We start from the raw sequence: 16,950 nt of genomic DNA on the forward strand, positions 1-16,950 counted from the left end.
TTATTTAAATTGTCAAGTGGATGTGATCTTTAAAAAACTCAAGATAATATTTTACCCTTTGTTTGGATTTAAGGAAATGGTGAGAAGAAAAAGAAAAAAAAAGGAAATTTGATTTCTCTCTATCCTCTTATTTAGATATTAAATAGAGGAGAGAAAAGAAGAGAAAGAAGGAGAAATAAGGAGAAATCTTATTTCTGAACTCTCTTATAAGTAAATTATAATATTTCTCTCTAAATTGATGAAAAATGGAGAGAAACGAGGACAAATTGACGTAGAATATTTAGATGTCCTTTACAACATAATAAACATAAGAGAAAGACTCTGGCGAAAGCAAATATTTGGTAATATTTGTCAACAAAAACGAAGGTTATTATCTCGTATCAGAGGGATCCAAATCCGATTGAAGTCTAATCTTCACAATGGGCTACTGAAGTTGGATAGGAAGCTTAGAGATGAGTTAGATTTGGTTTTGGCTGAGGAAGAAATGTTGTGGCTCCAGAAAGCTAGAGACAGGTGGATTGTGGAAGGGGAACGGAATACCTCCTTTTATCATTCAGTGGCGGTGCAGAAGGATTGTAAGAAGAAAGTTATGGGTTTGAAGGTTGATTCAGATACGTGGGCTTGGGATCAAGATCTATTAACAGATATGGCTTTTCAGTTTTATAAGAATTTGTATTTGGAAGAAGGTGGTGGTGATCTATCTTGTCTAACTAGTGCTTATTTTCCTTCTTTATCTGAGCATCATTTGGAAGGTTTGAACGAACAATTTTCTATGGATGAGATTAAATTTGCTTTATTCTTTATCGATCCTTACAAGGCCCCTGGTACGGATGGTTATGAAGCTTGTTTTTATCAAAAATGCTGGAAGGTGGTGGAAGAATCTGTTTCTAGATTTGTTATGAATTTTCTGCAGGGAGGGGATTTGCTTCCTGGGATTTGCGATGTAATGATCACTCTTCTTCCTAAGGTTGAACATCCTGAATTTATTAGTCAATTTCGGCCCAGAAGCTTATGTAATGTCACTTGTAAGTTTATTTCTAAGGTCTTAGAGAATCGAATGAGATTAGTGCTACCAGATTTAATTGGGTTGACTCAATCTAGTTTCATTATGGGGAGGCAGCTTCATGATAATGTGGTCATTCTTCAAGAAGTAATTCATTCTATGCGTCGCAGGGCAAATAATAATAATTGGATGGTTCTGAAGATTTATATTCAGAAGGCGTATGATAGATTGAGATGGAGTTTTGTTGAAAATTCTCTTCAGTTAGCTGGTTTTTCGAATAAGTGGTGTAGTTTGATCATGATGTGTTTGCGGGGTTCGTCTATGCAGGTTCTTTGGAATGGGAAATTGTCTGAGAGTTTCACTCCTTCTCGAGGTGTTAGACAAGGGGACCCAATCTCCCCTTATCTATTTGTATTATGTATGGAGCGTTTAGCTCATCGAATTAGACTTGCGCTTGAATGTAATGAGTGGAAGCCGATTCGATTGTGCAGGAGTTTTTTCTGGGGAAAGCAAAAGGGTAAGAAGCGCGTTCATCTGGTTAACTGGAATCAAGTTTCCCTTCCTGTTGATCGTGGGGGACTTGGGATTCGGAGGTGTAGGGAGATCAATACAGCTTTTCTGGGCTAAGTTGGCCTGGAGATTACTTCACGAGAATAGTGGGCTATGGGCAAAAGTCCTACGCAGTAAGGTCTGGACGCTTGTGTTACCAAGTCAGATGCTTCTATTGTTTGGAAACGCATTATTCATGGTGCTCCCCTCTTAAGGCGGGGTGTATGTATTTCTGTGGTAAATGATTTAACTACTAAATTTTGGGATGATGTGTGGATTGGTGAGGATAGGATGGCAAATATGTGTATCCATGCAATTCCAGATGCCATTAGAGATGCCTCGGTTGCGCAGATGTGGGATGGTAGGACATGGAAGTGGCATTTGATTCGACCGTTCCTTGATGAATCTGTTTATATGAAATTGGAGGCGATTTCTCTTTCTAATGATGCCCATCAAATGAATCAAATGGCTTGGAGTGTCACCTCTTTGGGTAATTTTTTGGTGAAATCAGCATATTTCCTTTCTTGCTTTAACGAGTATCCTCAAGTTGATAAGGTGTGGAAGGTCTTGTGGGGAGCTAAAGTATCTCAGAGAATTCGTTTCTTTCTCTGGTTGGTAGTCCATGAGAAACTGATGTCAAATTATGAGAGGGCTCGTAGGGGTTTTATTGATGATCCAGGATGTTCGATTTGTGGTGCGCCTGCTAAGATGATATCTCATGTTCTCCGCGACTGTCCAGCAACTATGGATGTGTGGAATAAAGTTTGGGATTTTATTTATGTTCTAAAGTTTCAGTGCTGGAATTTAAGACAATGGTTTCTGAAGGTAAAGGAGCTATGCTGTTCCTTTGATATGGAGGGTTCTTCTCTTCAGTTATTGTGCATTACCCTTTGTTGGGTTTGGAAGTGGCCAAATAAAGTTAATTTTCAGAGTTTTGAAGGCTAAATTGGCTTGTTTAAAGCAATAGTTGAGGCTTAATGTTGCAGCCTGGAATCATTCTCTGACCTCTGCCTCTTTTTCTCCTTCCTTTCGGTCTATGTTGTTGATTCCTTTCCGACATTTAGTTAACCAAATCAAATTTTTAATTAATGAAATGGTTAATCAGCTTTACAAGATTAAATTAAAATTAAGAAAGAATAGAAATTAATTAAAATAAAAAATATTCGATCTGTTAAAAAGAATATATATTTTATATTATTAATTATTTAATAAAATATTAATAAAAATATATTTATAATTTTTTATTTATAAAAAATAATAAATATAATTTAATATTAATAAGATAATAATTATAGATTAAATATTATCATAAAATTATAAAAATGATAATTATAAATAATATATTATTAATAAAATTATAATTAATATATTAATTAATAAAATTTTAATTATTTTTGGTTAGTTTGACTACCCAATCAAAGTAACTCAACCGATAATAAAAATAAAAAATTATTATTATTATTAATTGAAAACCGAAACAAAACCTAGATATATCAGTATTTTGTTAGTTTGCAGAGCCATTCTAGGAACTAGAGCGAGATGCCAGTGGGGAGAGGGAATCAAAGACAAAGGAAATAAGGAAAGGTCGTTTTGCGCAGGTCATTGTATAACTGTACACTCGTTCATTCTTCATAGTCATGCTACATGTATAGCTTCCCATCAACTAATTGTTAGATGAGTGGGTTTTGCATTTTTAGCTCTTTCGCGAATTGGGTTTGTCTTCTAACTGAAATTCATTGGTTTTCATGTTCTCCGTTTCAGCTTTTATTATAAGGATCTTCTTTTCAAAGTCTGAATCTTTAAACTTTCCAGTAATTTTAGGTCCGAGTTTTGAGTTCCTTGTAGCTTTGAAGTTACTCTATAGCTTCACTTTTTTTAGGGATTAGGAGTAAATTAGTTTTGCGCCAATGGGAGTGATCGATTTTGTCTTCGATCAATTTGAAATCCTTATTGGTTGCAAGCTGCGATTGCTGTCTTGCTTATTTAAAAGGGTTTGGCTGTTATAAGCTTGTTCTCATGTGAGAACTGTTATCCCTTATGCCAAAAAGAGAGTGATTTTTACATGGATGGGATTTCTTAAATGCAATGTAATTACTTTTAAAAAAACCAGGTTAGCTAAAAGAAAATTTATGCTTGGTGCACTGCTTGCATATCCGTGAAAATTCAATTGTCATTTCCCATTCAAGGCATTCCCATTCTGCTAAACGTGATTTTTATTAAGACGAAATATTAATATTTCTTATATATATATATTTTTTCTGGTTGGGTTTGATTTTTAAAATTGTTTCAGTTCATGGAATTCTTATTATGCTTTATAAGTTAGAAGGAATTTCATATGAAAAGTATTAAAAACTAAATGGAAAAACATTAGAGAAAATATTAATCTTATTCTAAATCACCGTGTCCATCCCATACTAAATTATCGTGTGTTATTTATATGGGTTTTATATTTGTGTGTGTGTGTGTGTGTGTTAAAATTGTTATAGTTTCAAGCATAATTTTTCTTTTGGTCATACAGGGTTTTACTTTACATATATATAGCATTTAAGGAAGATCATGCCATGTATCACTACTCCTTTTTGTCATAAAATGCTTATTGATTGCTGCAATTATACAAAAAAATCATTTTAATTTAAGAGTTAATGGCTCATTTTCATATAAGAACAAATTCATATTTATGTATCTTACTTTCTCCATGAATCCAAATGGAGCACAGTGATTGTGGTTTTCCCTTTGTCTAAATTTTTGTGAAACCCCAACCTTGCCATCCATTGTAAGTAGCGTTGAACATTGTTCATGAAAACGTGAGATAATGTAGCTTGGGATACGCTAAACCTCCGCATGAACAAAACTGATGTCTACTTATGATACTGCAATAGATGCAATTATTTGCATGTCAATACGACTTTTTCTAATGCAATCAATTTATCAGTTTGCTGTATCTATCAATTGATATGATATGCTGCCAAAATGTAGGGAGATGGGATTCTGCCACTTATTTTGTTATTTTAATTCTAGGATCTATAATTCCTTTTTGTGACTATAATATGCCCTTTGGTGTGTGTTATGCTGTAATGGAATTTTATTCTCGGTTTGACTAACATAGAATTGATGATCAGATCAAAATGGAGTATTTCTTGGTTTATTTCCATATCCTCTTGTTCAACTTGTATGCATTGGAACTGTTTTTAAGATTTGAATTTTCCTTTAAAGGCATATTTTCATTTCTTTTCAGTGACTTTTCCTCTTCCATTATAAAATGCATGCAGTTACAACTCTGAAAAGCTGAGCTACAAATGCATGTAGGGCACTTTCTGTAGGCAATAAGAAATAGTGTTAGCAGGATACTGTTATTCCTTGTGATTTTCAAAAAGATGTAAGTTTGGTTTAACAAGGCTTTAACTGAATAATTTTTGTTTTTAAAAATTGTATGCAAGTAAAGTTAATCTTTGACATGAGATGCAGATTTCAAAATCAAATGGAGTGTTAATCAAAAAGCAAATGAATCTCTTCATTTTTTTTGTCTTTTTGGTGAAAAAGGTTCCATATTGCATAGCTCAACTAGTTCGGGATTAAGGCTTAGTTGTTGTTGTTGTTGTCTCAGCTGTCTGCATTTGTTTCTGGAAAAGTAGTTTTGCATTTTGATGACTTGCCTTTGTGGGTGCCTACTTCTGTCATTTTTGAAAATGAGCAAAATATGTTCATCAACCTTCTCCAACATACAAACCACTATTTTTTTGCTATTACAGGAAAAGTCACATGACTTGCATATGACCATCAAGTTTAGATGGTCGTATGCATGCTCATCTGACTTCTTCTGATGTGCAAAGAACTATTGGTTCATGTGGCAATGAGGTATGATGAGTATATGCTGATTGCAAATGTATTTAAAAAAAGAAAGAATTGGTTTCACCCATTTTCTTAATTTTGTAGGTTTATTTTGGGATGAAATATTTGTTTCTTGAATCCTTAATTATGACATTTGACTTTTCTAAAACTTGTCTAGACCATGTTCTCAAGACACAAATAATTTGGGACTCACATGCAATGTGTGTGTTGGTTTGGTCCACCATGTACCATTGTTTAGGCAAGATTACTCATTTGGAAAAGATAAGGGGTAAACCATGACTTGCCTGGGTAAAGTTCTCATCTTGCAACTGGAGAAGTGGAAGTGCAGATGGGATAGGGGTAAGAGAATAGGAAGTGCAGAAGAGAGAGGAAATGGCGGCTGTGATGACTTATCCTGGGTTGCCTTTTATAGGGCAGCTGGACAGTCAAATCAAAAAGGGACAAGGAGAAGCAACGAATGGTGACACCTAGAGCTGAAATGTCTTCAGCCCAGAAGCAGACTTTTTTCTCAGCATGTTTCCCTTCCATCTATTTCTTAGTATTCTCTTATTGTACTGACATTGTTTTTTCTGTTAGGTTTGATCTTTAGGGGTTTGTGATTTTGTGTATTTGCTGCCATGTCGTATCTTAGAAACCACACTGTAGTTGAAGTTGTTTGCAGTCTCAGGCTCTTAGCTATTTGAATATTGAAGTTTATCCTATGGTATGATATTTCCATTATCCTTTTGTCTTTTAGGAGGGCAAGGCCGCTTACTGTGTCTTTTTCATAGGATCCACAAGAGTTGGAGATGTAAACATTAAGCAAAAATTACTTGAGTCCCTCCAAAAGCTAGTGTAATTAATGCTTTCGTACTTCTTGTTTAACAAATGTGCACTTTACCTTCCATGATTCTCCCAGAACACAACATTTTAGTCCTTGATGTACTATAATATAAAATTTTTACTACATTTTTGTCTTTAACTGAAAAAGTTAAAAGTGTTCAACTACATTTTCCAATTTAAATGTTAGTTTTATTATATTTAGTCCCTTGTTTTCTATTTCATTAAACACTTCAAGAACACTAAAAGTCTCAAATTACTCACTAATATTTGGTCAAGGACTAATATGCATATTTTTCATGCATTAGAGATTCAAGTGTTAGTTTACTAAATGTCTTGGGGTTCTAGTAATTTTTCTGTAGGCAGGGCATTTTTCAACTTTATTGGAGCTGGACATCATGTGTTGCTCTTAGATTTGTTCAATTCTCAGAATGATTAAAAATTCATGAAGTGCTGCCGTGGGGTGGGGAGAAACTGAGAGCAGTGACGTTTGTCTGCATTCCTCAACCTTAGAGTGCACAAAATATTCAGACGTTCGTTAGTATAAGCTGCAACTAACCAACTAAAAACTAATGAGTTTTAACTTGGTGGTACTATAGTCATTTTATGACCTAGTTGGAGCCTGAACAAAAAAAGACCAACAAAATAAAACTATATAATTTAAAAAAAAAAAAGAAACATTTAGATCCCAAGATACTGCATTAGCAAATCATGAGCACTGTGATGGGCTGGGGAGAATATTGTAATGGTAATTGCACATGTTTTGAAGGAAAGACGGGATTGAAGGAATAGAATGGGGAGTCCAAAGAGAAAAGTTGGACATTTAGAAGAAAGCCACATATAGGTGATGAAAGGTGGAAAGAACTGCAGAAATATTTATTTCTTCTTAATTTCCACATAAGGTAAGATCGATTTTTGATGGTCTGAAATTCAATGCATTAAGGCTGTAGATGCAGAGATTGGCTTGTTTGGCTTTGATTGCTATCTGATCTGATGTGGATTTGTATCCAGGAACGTTGCATGATTTGGAAGAACTCCACATTAAGCTTGCTTCACAGGAAGATTCAATGGCTGCTTCTGCACATGCAATTCCATCAACAGCAGGTACTTCGAACTTGTAGAGTCCATGCCTATTTGTGGTTCTGTTTACTGAGATTGATACTTGTTCTATGATCTTTGGTGAACTTGCTTTGAACTTGCAGTCTATTCTAACTCCTGCACCTGGTTGGACATTTATACACATGAAAAAGTATTAACTTCTATTTCATATGGAAATCTCCCTGAAAATATGTCTAATAAAGCTTGGAAGTAGCTGTGGGTTGTTGGATGTTAATCACCTGGTAAGAAGTAGCTGTGTCTGGAGAAGCTATTGTTGGAGCAGATGTCACAATAAACAAAACCCATTACAGTGATATGGGCATAGCTTTTGGTTGGGTCAACCTTTGAAGATAATGACTTGATAAACAAAGATGAAAGAAACAAGAGAATAACTGGATTCATGGCAGCAAAAATTTGGGAGATTGGAGGGGGGAAAATTCAGATAGGCACCTCAATGAACTGTTGGATTTTAGTGAATAGCAATCAAAGCATTATGATATAGTTGTAGAAGATGAGTTCTGTTTTGTGGATAAGCAGCAGAGAGAGAGTTGCTGCTTGGTGGAGATCCAACTGTAAACAAAAGCTACAGGATATTTATCTTTTTCACTAGAAACAAAGACATGTGAATGTCATTTGGCACATATGGAGTTAGTTGGGTAGGAAGAGTATCTTCCTTTTTGAGGACTTTTCTGATGTGGGGCTTCAAGTTTCCTTTTCCAGGATAGCTCACAGAAAAAGAGAAGCTATAGGGCATTTATAGACTCACAAATATGGAGGTTGATACTCAATCAAGGGAGAAAATAAAGGAAAGTAGCTAAGGGAAGACTTGGACCTTTGTTTCTTGTGTTGTGAGTACTACTTGACTCATAGCTAACCATAGAATGCAAATTGAAGCCCAAATCATTACTTAGTGAGTATGTTTATATGATTTGTGAAGGTAATCAAGTGTTGAATTATATATATATATGTTCATTGTTTGAATTTATTGCACATGCATTCAGTAGCATGTGTTGGCGGTGTGAAGTAAATTGTTGAGGATAAAAAGGCTTTTGAAGAGGATGAGACTGTTTTAGGATAGGGATTCATGTTGCTCATGTGAGCTTTTAAATGGCCGGGACTTAAATGCTTCACAAGAGTTGCCATGAACAGAGAGCATTTGCAGTCCAACTGAGGAGCAGATTATGTAGTTTTTGCACAATTTTTGCAATTTCATATCCTCACAAAACCAAACACATTTGAAGGAGAGATTGATGTAGCTTATCAACTTATCTTTGCTCTTGATTGGAATTTTACACAATTATGTTTTATTTATATTTTTTTGAAATTGAAAACTTTTTTATATTAAAAAGAATTAAATTCTTTCTTTTCAAACATAAAAATTATTTAAAATAAATAAATTAAATTAAATTCTTATAAAATTTTATATTTAAGCCGAATCACCTTTTCAATTGCAAACGACAGTATTTTAAGCCCCGAGTTCCTCTATATTTTATTAAAATCTTGATAAATTTATAAAAGGCTTGTGAATATATTAAAATTTTTAGTAAAATTTGGATATGAGTTTTTCATTAATTTATTTTTTTAAATGCTTTAAATATATAAAAAATATTTTTAATAAAACAACAGAGCCATCATCTTTCATGTTTTAAATTACGGGAAATTATCATTTTTTTTTAATTTTGTTTATCATTTAAACTCAAAAAGGCGCAAATAATAATAAATAATTAAACTGATAAATTTGTTTTCTTTAGTCTAAAATGGTTGGGTTCGATCTTTTCATGGACCGGGTATCCCTTGAGCCCACATGTGTCTTGGACAACTTGGACTCTTCCCTTTTAATTTATTCGCCAAATAGAATAACTAGTAATTTTAAGCAATAAAAGAAATTGTATATTTTATATTCAACTGCAAAAATAAATCATGAGATATCCTTTTTATCATTTAATATAAAATTATGATATAGTTATTTTCATTACTTTAACAAAAATAATTTTATTGCTTAATGCTAAGAATTATTTTTAAGAAATTATAATAAAAAATATATATCTATTTTTTTTTTTAATTTGTCCAAAATCCAAATCTCCCTTTAATATCAATTTCCAGGAAAATATTTATTGCAAAATAAATTTTTAATGTTTAAATATATCGAAATAAAAGTTCAACAACATATATATATATATATATATATATATATATATATATATATATATATATATATATATATATATATGCATTTTTCTGAAAGAGACTAATTCTCTACATCCATTAAAAAATGATATGCCTAACATTTAATTTTAATTTTTATTTTTATTTTTTCCACACCTTAAATACTCAACTTGAGACTTATATTTGATTTAAATTGCATAATTATAAATTTTTTTAGCAAACATCAAGAAATTAAAGACCTTTTAAATTTCGTTAAGATTGGCATTTAGTGTTTTAATCATGAGTAAAGCACTACTTTTCTTATTTATATTGTTCAATGATATAAATGTTTATATTAATATTTAGAGGTTAAGAGATTCGATAATCAAATGTTACCCTTAAAAATAGTGTTTAATATTTGATTAAGACTAAAAAGTTGATACCAATTTTTTTATATTTAATAATTAATTTAATAGTTATTTTTATCTAATACTTTTATGTAAACTGTTAACCACTAATAATTAATGTTTAACAACTAACAATTAATAAAATAATTGACAACTATTAAAACGGTAGAAGAAATCCTTTGTTGAGTATAATATGTCAAAAAAGAATTCAAATTCTTGAATAACTAATTAAGTTGTGGTGAGCGGTGAGAAATAAAACAAAAAGAGAATTTTAGAGAAGTGTTTGGACAAACAAACATGGGGATGTTTGTAAGGCAAGAAGCTACAATCTGAGATCAATGTAACAGGTGAAACCTGGGCTATAAAAAAATTTAGAATAATTAAAAATTTAATGAGAATCTCCTACCTTTTCTTTTTGTCATATAAATTTATATATATATATATATATATATATATATATATATATTTTTTTTTTTTTTTCCTTTAAAAACAAAATTAATGAACCAAGTTACCAGTTCTGAGCTGGGCTGACCCAATGACAGGGGGCCCTATAGAGAAATTGTCATATAGGGTTTCCAAAGTAGAGCTGCAAAAGCACAGTGATAAATCAGACTCAAATTAATTTGGGCTTATAATAATCAAACAAGTAACCTGATCAATTAAATGTGAATTGATGTGATTTAATTAATTAAATCAATTATATCGGTTGATAGAAATAAAAATTTTTTTAATATCAGAAAGAGAATTAAATTTAAAACTTTATAAAAAGTCTTTAAAATTAAAATCAATTAATATATATATATATATATATATATATATATATATATATATTGTAACACCACAAATTTTTAAATAATTATTTTACATATAATTATATAATTTTTTACTGATTTGATGGATCCAGAGGGGCCATATGATGTTGATGAGATGTGGATATAAAAGATGTGTTTTAAAAGTGTTATTTAGATCATTTTACAAGTTGGGTAGGTTTTAAGTATAGGAAAAACTCTGCCAGATTTTTTATAAAATATAGGATGTCCTTTGATTCTTCAAAATTTTGTTTTAATAAATATTGATCAGTTTGTAATGTAATTGTTTAGGTGATTCGGGTTAACTCTTCTCCTCTGCCCAGCCGTTGTAGTGATCTCCGGTTAATCTATGAATGGATATTAATTTTATTTATAATTTCAATATTATTATATATTCAAGGCATGTTCATTCATCACTTATACAAATATGTATATAGTAAAAATGACGCACGTCTTATATTGCATTTGTTTTTTATGATATTGCTGTGATTGTTGTTTTATGGAGATCTAGAGCTGTGTGTGTGAGTTGATGTGTATTTAGATATAGGTAGAACAGGTAGACGTGGCTGGAACTTGACTCACTGAGACTCGATCCTTATTATGGTTAAGTCGCGTAGGCACAGCTTTGAGTTAATCTCACTGGTAGAGGTTGGAACTAAAAGAGTTGTATAGGGGATCAGCTCCCATATATATATATATATGTGTATGTGTGTGTGTGAGTATGGATGTGACACATGGGTGTGTGCCTTTGATGTGATTATGACTTGATTTCTTGAAAATGTGTGAAGATGTTGCATTTCACTCTTATGATGTACTAGACTTAGATAGTTATAGAAATTATAAGTAAAATCAATATCTTATTTTATGAGTCGAATGTTCATTCATGTTCACCCTATTTTTTCAAGTTACAGGATAGCTTATTTTTGTGCTTAACTTACTTTCTTCATCGCAGGTCCATTAATTTCTATTTCCATAATTCGTATCGTTAAATTTGAATTCTAGATCTCCGCATGTGTGAACCATTTTATTTAGCTTGGGACTTTATTAATTATTTTGGGGTTGTAAACTTACTAATCTATGTATGTGTAAATGTGTGGATGGATGGCTTGTTGGATGAGAGAGTTGGACTCTCAGTTGATTTTATATTGATTTGTGAATGATTGTAAGGGTGAGTTGAGCTTCCCAAATGGTTTTATTTTGAGATTACAGGTGGGGTGAGTTGAGAACTCCTTGTTAGATGGTCCATATTATGGCTAGACTCTGCCCGGTTAATTTTTTGAAATTGGGCTCAAAATATGGGTTTCATGGATGAGTTTGAGATTAGTTGGGTTTACTACGAGTTTCGGGAGCTTTATGCCAATCCCAGTTCTAGTGCTGGTTCAGCTTATAATTTGGATCGTGACTTATATATATATATAATGTAATAAAGTTTATAAAATAATATGTTTATGTATTTTTTTAACTAATATTTAATATTTCATAAATACTAAATAAATAATTAATTAGATATTTATAGATTTTTTATGTATTATAATATTCAAATATTTTTATATAAAATTTTTAATTAATTGTAATTATTTATTTATTTATATTAATAAATATTAAAATTAATTAAAAAAATAATTTATGTAATAATTTTTAATAATTTATTAATCAAATTATTAATTTATTAATTGAATCACTAATCCATCAATCTTTTTCTCTGTGAAACTACAATTTTAATGTTCAAAACATTTAATTAAATATTTATTAAATATGTTAAAGACATAATTAGTTCATTTGAAATTCATCTTTTATAATTTATATAAAAAAATATTACAATTATATGCTTAGGGTATATTTAATAATCTCCTATTCATATAAACCTTGTCTCACCTACAATTTATCGGCATAAGCTGACGTGTTCAAAAGTTCAGAAATTTTGACATGGCAAGATCCACCCTTGCCAAAATCAAACTTTCTCAACATTTATATATAGTCAAGGCTTTGGTTTGCAGACTTGAATCTTCAATGGTGAGGGCGATTTACCGGAGGTCTGGTTGAGGGGAGCTGTGTTTTGCAGTTTTTCTCGAGTGTTTGTGTCTAGAGATTTTTCTCTGCTTGTTGGGAAGGGATATTCTTGCTGCGACGTTGGTAACCTTCGGGGAGTTTAAAGCTTCTGCTCTTTTGTTGAAAGCTGACCCTAAATGCTAGATAAGATTGAGATGCCGGTGAGAAGTGCTGCGTCACCTTTCCTGAGCTTTGCTATGTTTGTGGAGACTTGGAGATCCGATGCTTACTGGGTTTTAGGTACCAATGGTCCTTTGGGTTTCCTTCGGTTTCTCATTCTAAGCTTTTGGTGTCGTCGATGACGTGCTTCTTTCCCAATTGGTGATCTTGCTTGAAGCAGAGGACATACGAATGCTGCGGGGGTTGATGGCTGCGCTGCTCTTTGCTTAGGATTCTTTAGGTGAGGTTGAATTGGGCTGTCTCTGTTTATGGGTTATTTGTACTGGGCTTGATCTTTGGGCCTCCTAGTTTTGTTTTGTTTTGTTTTCTAAACCCATGTTGTATTGTTACCTTAAAGGCCTTGAAATGCAAGAATTCATATTTGCATATTAATGTATCTAATAATCTTTATTTATAAAGGAGGAGATGTGGGGTTTCATTGGCGAGTTTCCCGGCGAAAATTCGGAAGTGGGGGTCCGAAAACTCTTTTATAAAGCTGTTAAAAAGGTGATAGCTGTGTTTTCAGTTAAAAAGGTAATATTTTTCTAATCTGAAAAATAAACGACGCCGTTGCTCTGTCTGTCCTCTTCTCTCGTGTACAGTTACGCACTCACTGTCACAGGAGAAATTATATAATTACGAACCACTAATTAAACTCCTGTCACACACACTAGTAAGGTTGAGCATTCATTCGAATCGAACTGAATCGAATCGAATCGAATTAAATTATAAAAATTAAATTTTAAATTTTAGAAATCGAACCGAATCGAAATTGGTAAAAAATTGAATCGAATCGAATTGCTTTATTTCGATTCGGTTTGATTTAAATTATCGATTTTGATTTTTAATTGATTTTTTAATTTAGACTTGATTTTCAAGTTATTTGGTCTAATTTTGACTTTGGTTTAAACCTAATAACTATTAATCAATGAAATTAAACAATTAATATATATAAAATTAAATATAATTCATAAATTTTTCATAAAAATAAATCAATTCAAAAATCAATTCAGTTCGATTTAGTTCGATTTGAATATATAATTACTATTCGGTTCTGTTTGGTTTAACCAATTTTTTTCTCTTCAAAACCGAACTGAAATAATCGAAATTTTTATAATGTAAAATCGAATCAAACCGATTAAATTTTAAAACCGAATCAATTAAACTGAATTAACTCAATTCGATTTAATTTTTCAGTTTGAACCGAATTTTGCTCAGCCCTGCACACCACAACAGAAAATTAAGGCAGGAAATGAAAATAGAGCGGCTAAACTAATAAGTGGGCTTTCCCTCTCTTTTCTATCTATACAGAGGAGGGAGCAATTACATTTCTATGATCAGACTCAGATTAGTGAAAACACAGGCAAGCCAAAAGACCCATTTGCAGAAAATAGGTCCAGAAAAAACAACAAACCCAAAAAAAAAATAAAAAAGCAGGAAAAAAAAAAAAAATCAGTAATTAATAGTATCCAAAATGGAGGAGATCACTCGCAAAACCACCACTCCTCTTCCTCTGCTTTCTTTGCTATAAAGATTTTTTTTCTTTTTTTTTCTATAGAGTAGTCATATCATGATCAGAGCCAGAGAGCACCAGCCTCCTTAAGGAGAGGCACAAGAGTACCATTAATATGAGAAGCCATGACTCTATCCATGGCACCCACGAGTTTGCCACCAATGAACACAACAGGAACAGCAGATGAGCTCCCAAGAAGCCTCATGAGAGCCTTCTCCATCTCCTTCCCTCTGGGGTCCTCGTCTAGCTCATGCACTGTTGGGTTCACCCCCATACCACAGAAGAGCCTCTTTACGGCATGGCACATGCAGCATGTGCTTATGCTAAAGATTACCACAGCATTCTCTGAGGCTAACCACTCTATGCGTTCCAATGGGTCACCAACATTTCTTGGTGGCAAATAAGACCCCCAAGATGAGTCCGTCTGATACATTTTTCTATCAAGAAATGGAAAGACAATGAGGCAGCAGCAGCAGCAGCAGCAGCAGCAGAAGCTAGCAAGAAATGGAAAGAACCAAGGTGTGTGTGTGTGTATATATATTAAACAACTCTTCTCTGGAATAGTCTTAGGTAAGTGAAGGTGAACTTCTCTGAAGTAGTCTTGGGTAAGTGAAGGTGAAAGTGAATGTTTTGGTGTGAATGCAAGAATTGCTGTTATTTATAGATAGAGGTGAAGAAGAAGAAGAAGAAGAAGAAGAAGAAGAAGAAGAAGAAAAGGGTCCAAACAAGTAGTGCGACTGCTGCAATGGGGTGGAAAACGAGGGGTATTTTGGTCATGAAAAAGTTGGTCGGTCATGTAGTCGTCAGCGACTCAACGCATGCCATAGAAAGAGATTTTGTAGAGTAAAAGGGTTGGTGAAGCTTTAAGATGTTTGTGATGTTGCAGTTGAAGATGACACCTTCCAGTTTCCAGCCAAAAATACAAGAAAATAAGAAAAGCAATTAATAAAAAAACCAAAATATTATTTAGCATTTGGTTAAAAAAAAATAAAAAGTAAAATTGATTGATAAATATATAAATAAGGAGAGACATGAAGAACAGGCTTTATCAGAAGAGGGTTGTTGGTTAATAGTGGCTGTCGCCGTCCTCGTTGAGTTGTTGTCGGCCCTACTACTGCTACATTCATTTTATTTTATTTTATTTATTTATATTTCAAAATTATATATATATATATATATATATATATATATATATATATATATATATATATATATATATTCAAAAGTTTTAAGAAAATAAGCTAAATTTTAAAATTCTAAACTTATTATATATGGGCAGTAAAAACTTCACTACTAAGATGATAATCTAAAAACTCAATTAAGTTTCTTATATTAAATAATAAATGTATTAATCCAATGTAATTATGTTAAACTTTTCTAATTTTTTATTGATTAAAATTTGATTTTAGAATTAAATTTTAATATCATGAATCAATTTTTCATAAACGGTAAATTCTTCTCTTAAAAGTATAAGATATATATGCTGAAATTAGAGGATTACAAAAAAAAAAATTCAAATTGAAATGTTATTTGGCATAGTACCTATTTGGCATTGAATTTGGAGAGCTCAAACTATTTTTCTGAATAAAAATATTATTTTAGATGCTGTTAAAAGAATAATTTAAAAAAAATATTTTATTATTTTAATATTTTTATAATTAAAATTTATTATATTTAATTTTAAATTATTTTTAATATTTTTAAATAAATATATTTCAAAAAATTAATTTTTTCAATAATAGTTTTAACAATAACGCTGAATAAGCCTACATTCTTGCCCATGTAAGGCTTGCAAGCAATTGATGTAATGAATAAATGAACATTCTCATAACCTTTTGATTATAATTAATTATGTAAGGCATGTTTTGATTTGGATTTGGACGGTTTCTTTAATGTTTAATATGAAAGAAATCTTTATAAAAGCATAGAAAAAGAATATTTTCTTTTTTAGGAATCCTATACATATCAACTCCTTATCCCCATTCTTAAGTATTCAATAACTTAACCTGCAAGATATATATATATATATATCATCACCTATTTGTGTGGGAATAATTCTTGTGTGAATTATGTATATTTATAGATAGAAGATCCCTAGATAATATAAGGTATTGTAAAATAATTTTATTATAATTATTGATTATAGTAAATTTTCACGTAACGGTTAAAATTTATTAATTATACATATAATAATTATATGAAATAATTTATAAATTAACTTTTAAAATACAGAATTTGAACATTATTTAAAAAAAAAAGAATTTGGAAATTATTTTTGTTAGAATAATAGAAATAGAATTGGTATTGGGATCTGACTGAGATTGTGTGGACATTGTGATAAGGAATGTCTTGTGTCTGTCTGTTGCTTCTTCTTTTGCTTAATCTCATTCAATTCATGTGCCTCACACTTTAAATACCACCTTAACTTGTTAGGCACTAAACCATGCAATTATTTTTTTTTCTTTCATGAGTTAAGTCAAAAGAAATTACTTATAAAAAAAAAAAAATAGTATGACATATTCCATTTGCTTGTGTTCACTTTCAATGAAA

General features: G+C 31.6%; 1 protein-coding gene and 1 long non-coding RNA gene across 2 annotated transcripts; one reads left to right on the forward strand and one right to left on the reverse strand.

The window, feature by feature from the left end:
• Positions 1 to 3,034: 3,034 nt before the first annotated feature.
• On the forward strand, positions 3,035 to 8,629 carry LOC110653536 (uncharacterized). Its single transcript, XR_002494584.2, has 3 exons — positions 3,035 to 3,150; positions 5,559 to 7,122; positions 7,232 to 8,629. It is a non-coding gene; the product is annotated as an uncharacterized LOC110653536 (long non-coding RNA).
• A 5,508-nt stretch (positions 8,630 to 14,137) lies between these two features.
• LOC110653498 (glutaredoxin-C5-like) lies at positions 14,138 to 14,880 on the reverse strand. The gene has a single exon (XM_021809175.2). The coding sequence runs from the start codon at positions 14,831 to 14,833 to the stop codon at positions 14,462 to 14,464; it is 372 nt and encodes a 123-aa protein (XP_021664867.2). The 5' UTR covers positions 14,834 to 14,880; the 3' UTR covers positions 14,138 to 14,461.
• Positions 14,881 to 16,950: the final 2,070 nt, after the last annotated feature.

The sequence above is a fragment of the Hevea brasiliensis genome, chromosome 1 (genome assembly GCF_030052815.1).
Source record: "Hevea brasiliensis isolate MT/VB/25A 57/8 chromosome 1, ASM3005281v1, whole genome shotgun sequence".
NCBI lineage: Eukaryota > Viridiplantae > Streptophyta > Magnoliopsida > Malpighiales > Euphorbiaceae > Hevea > Hevea brasiliensis.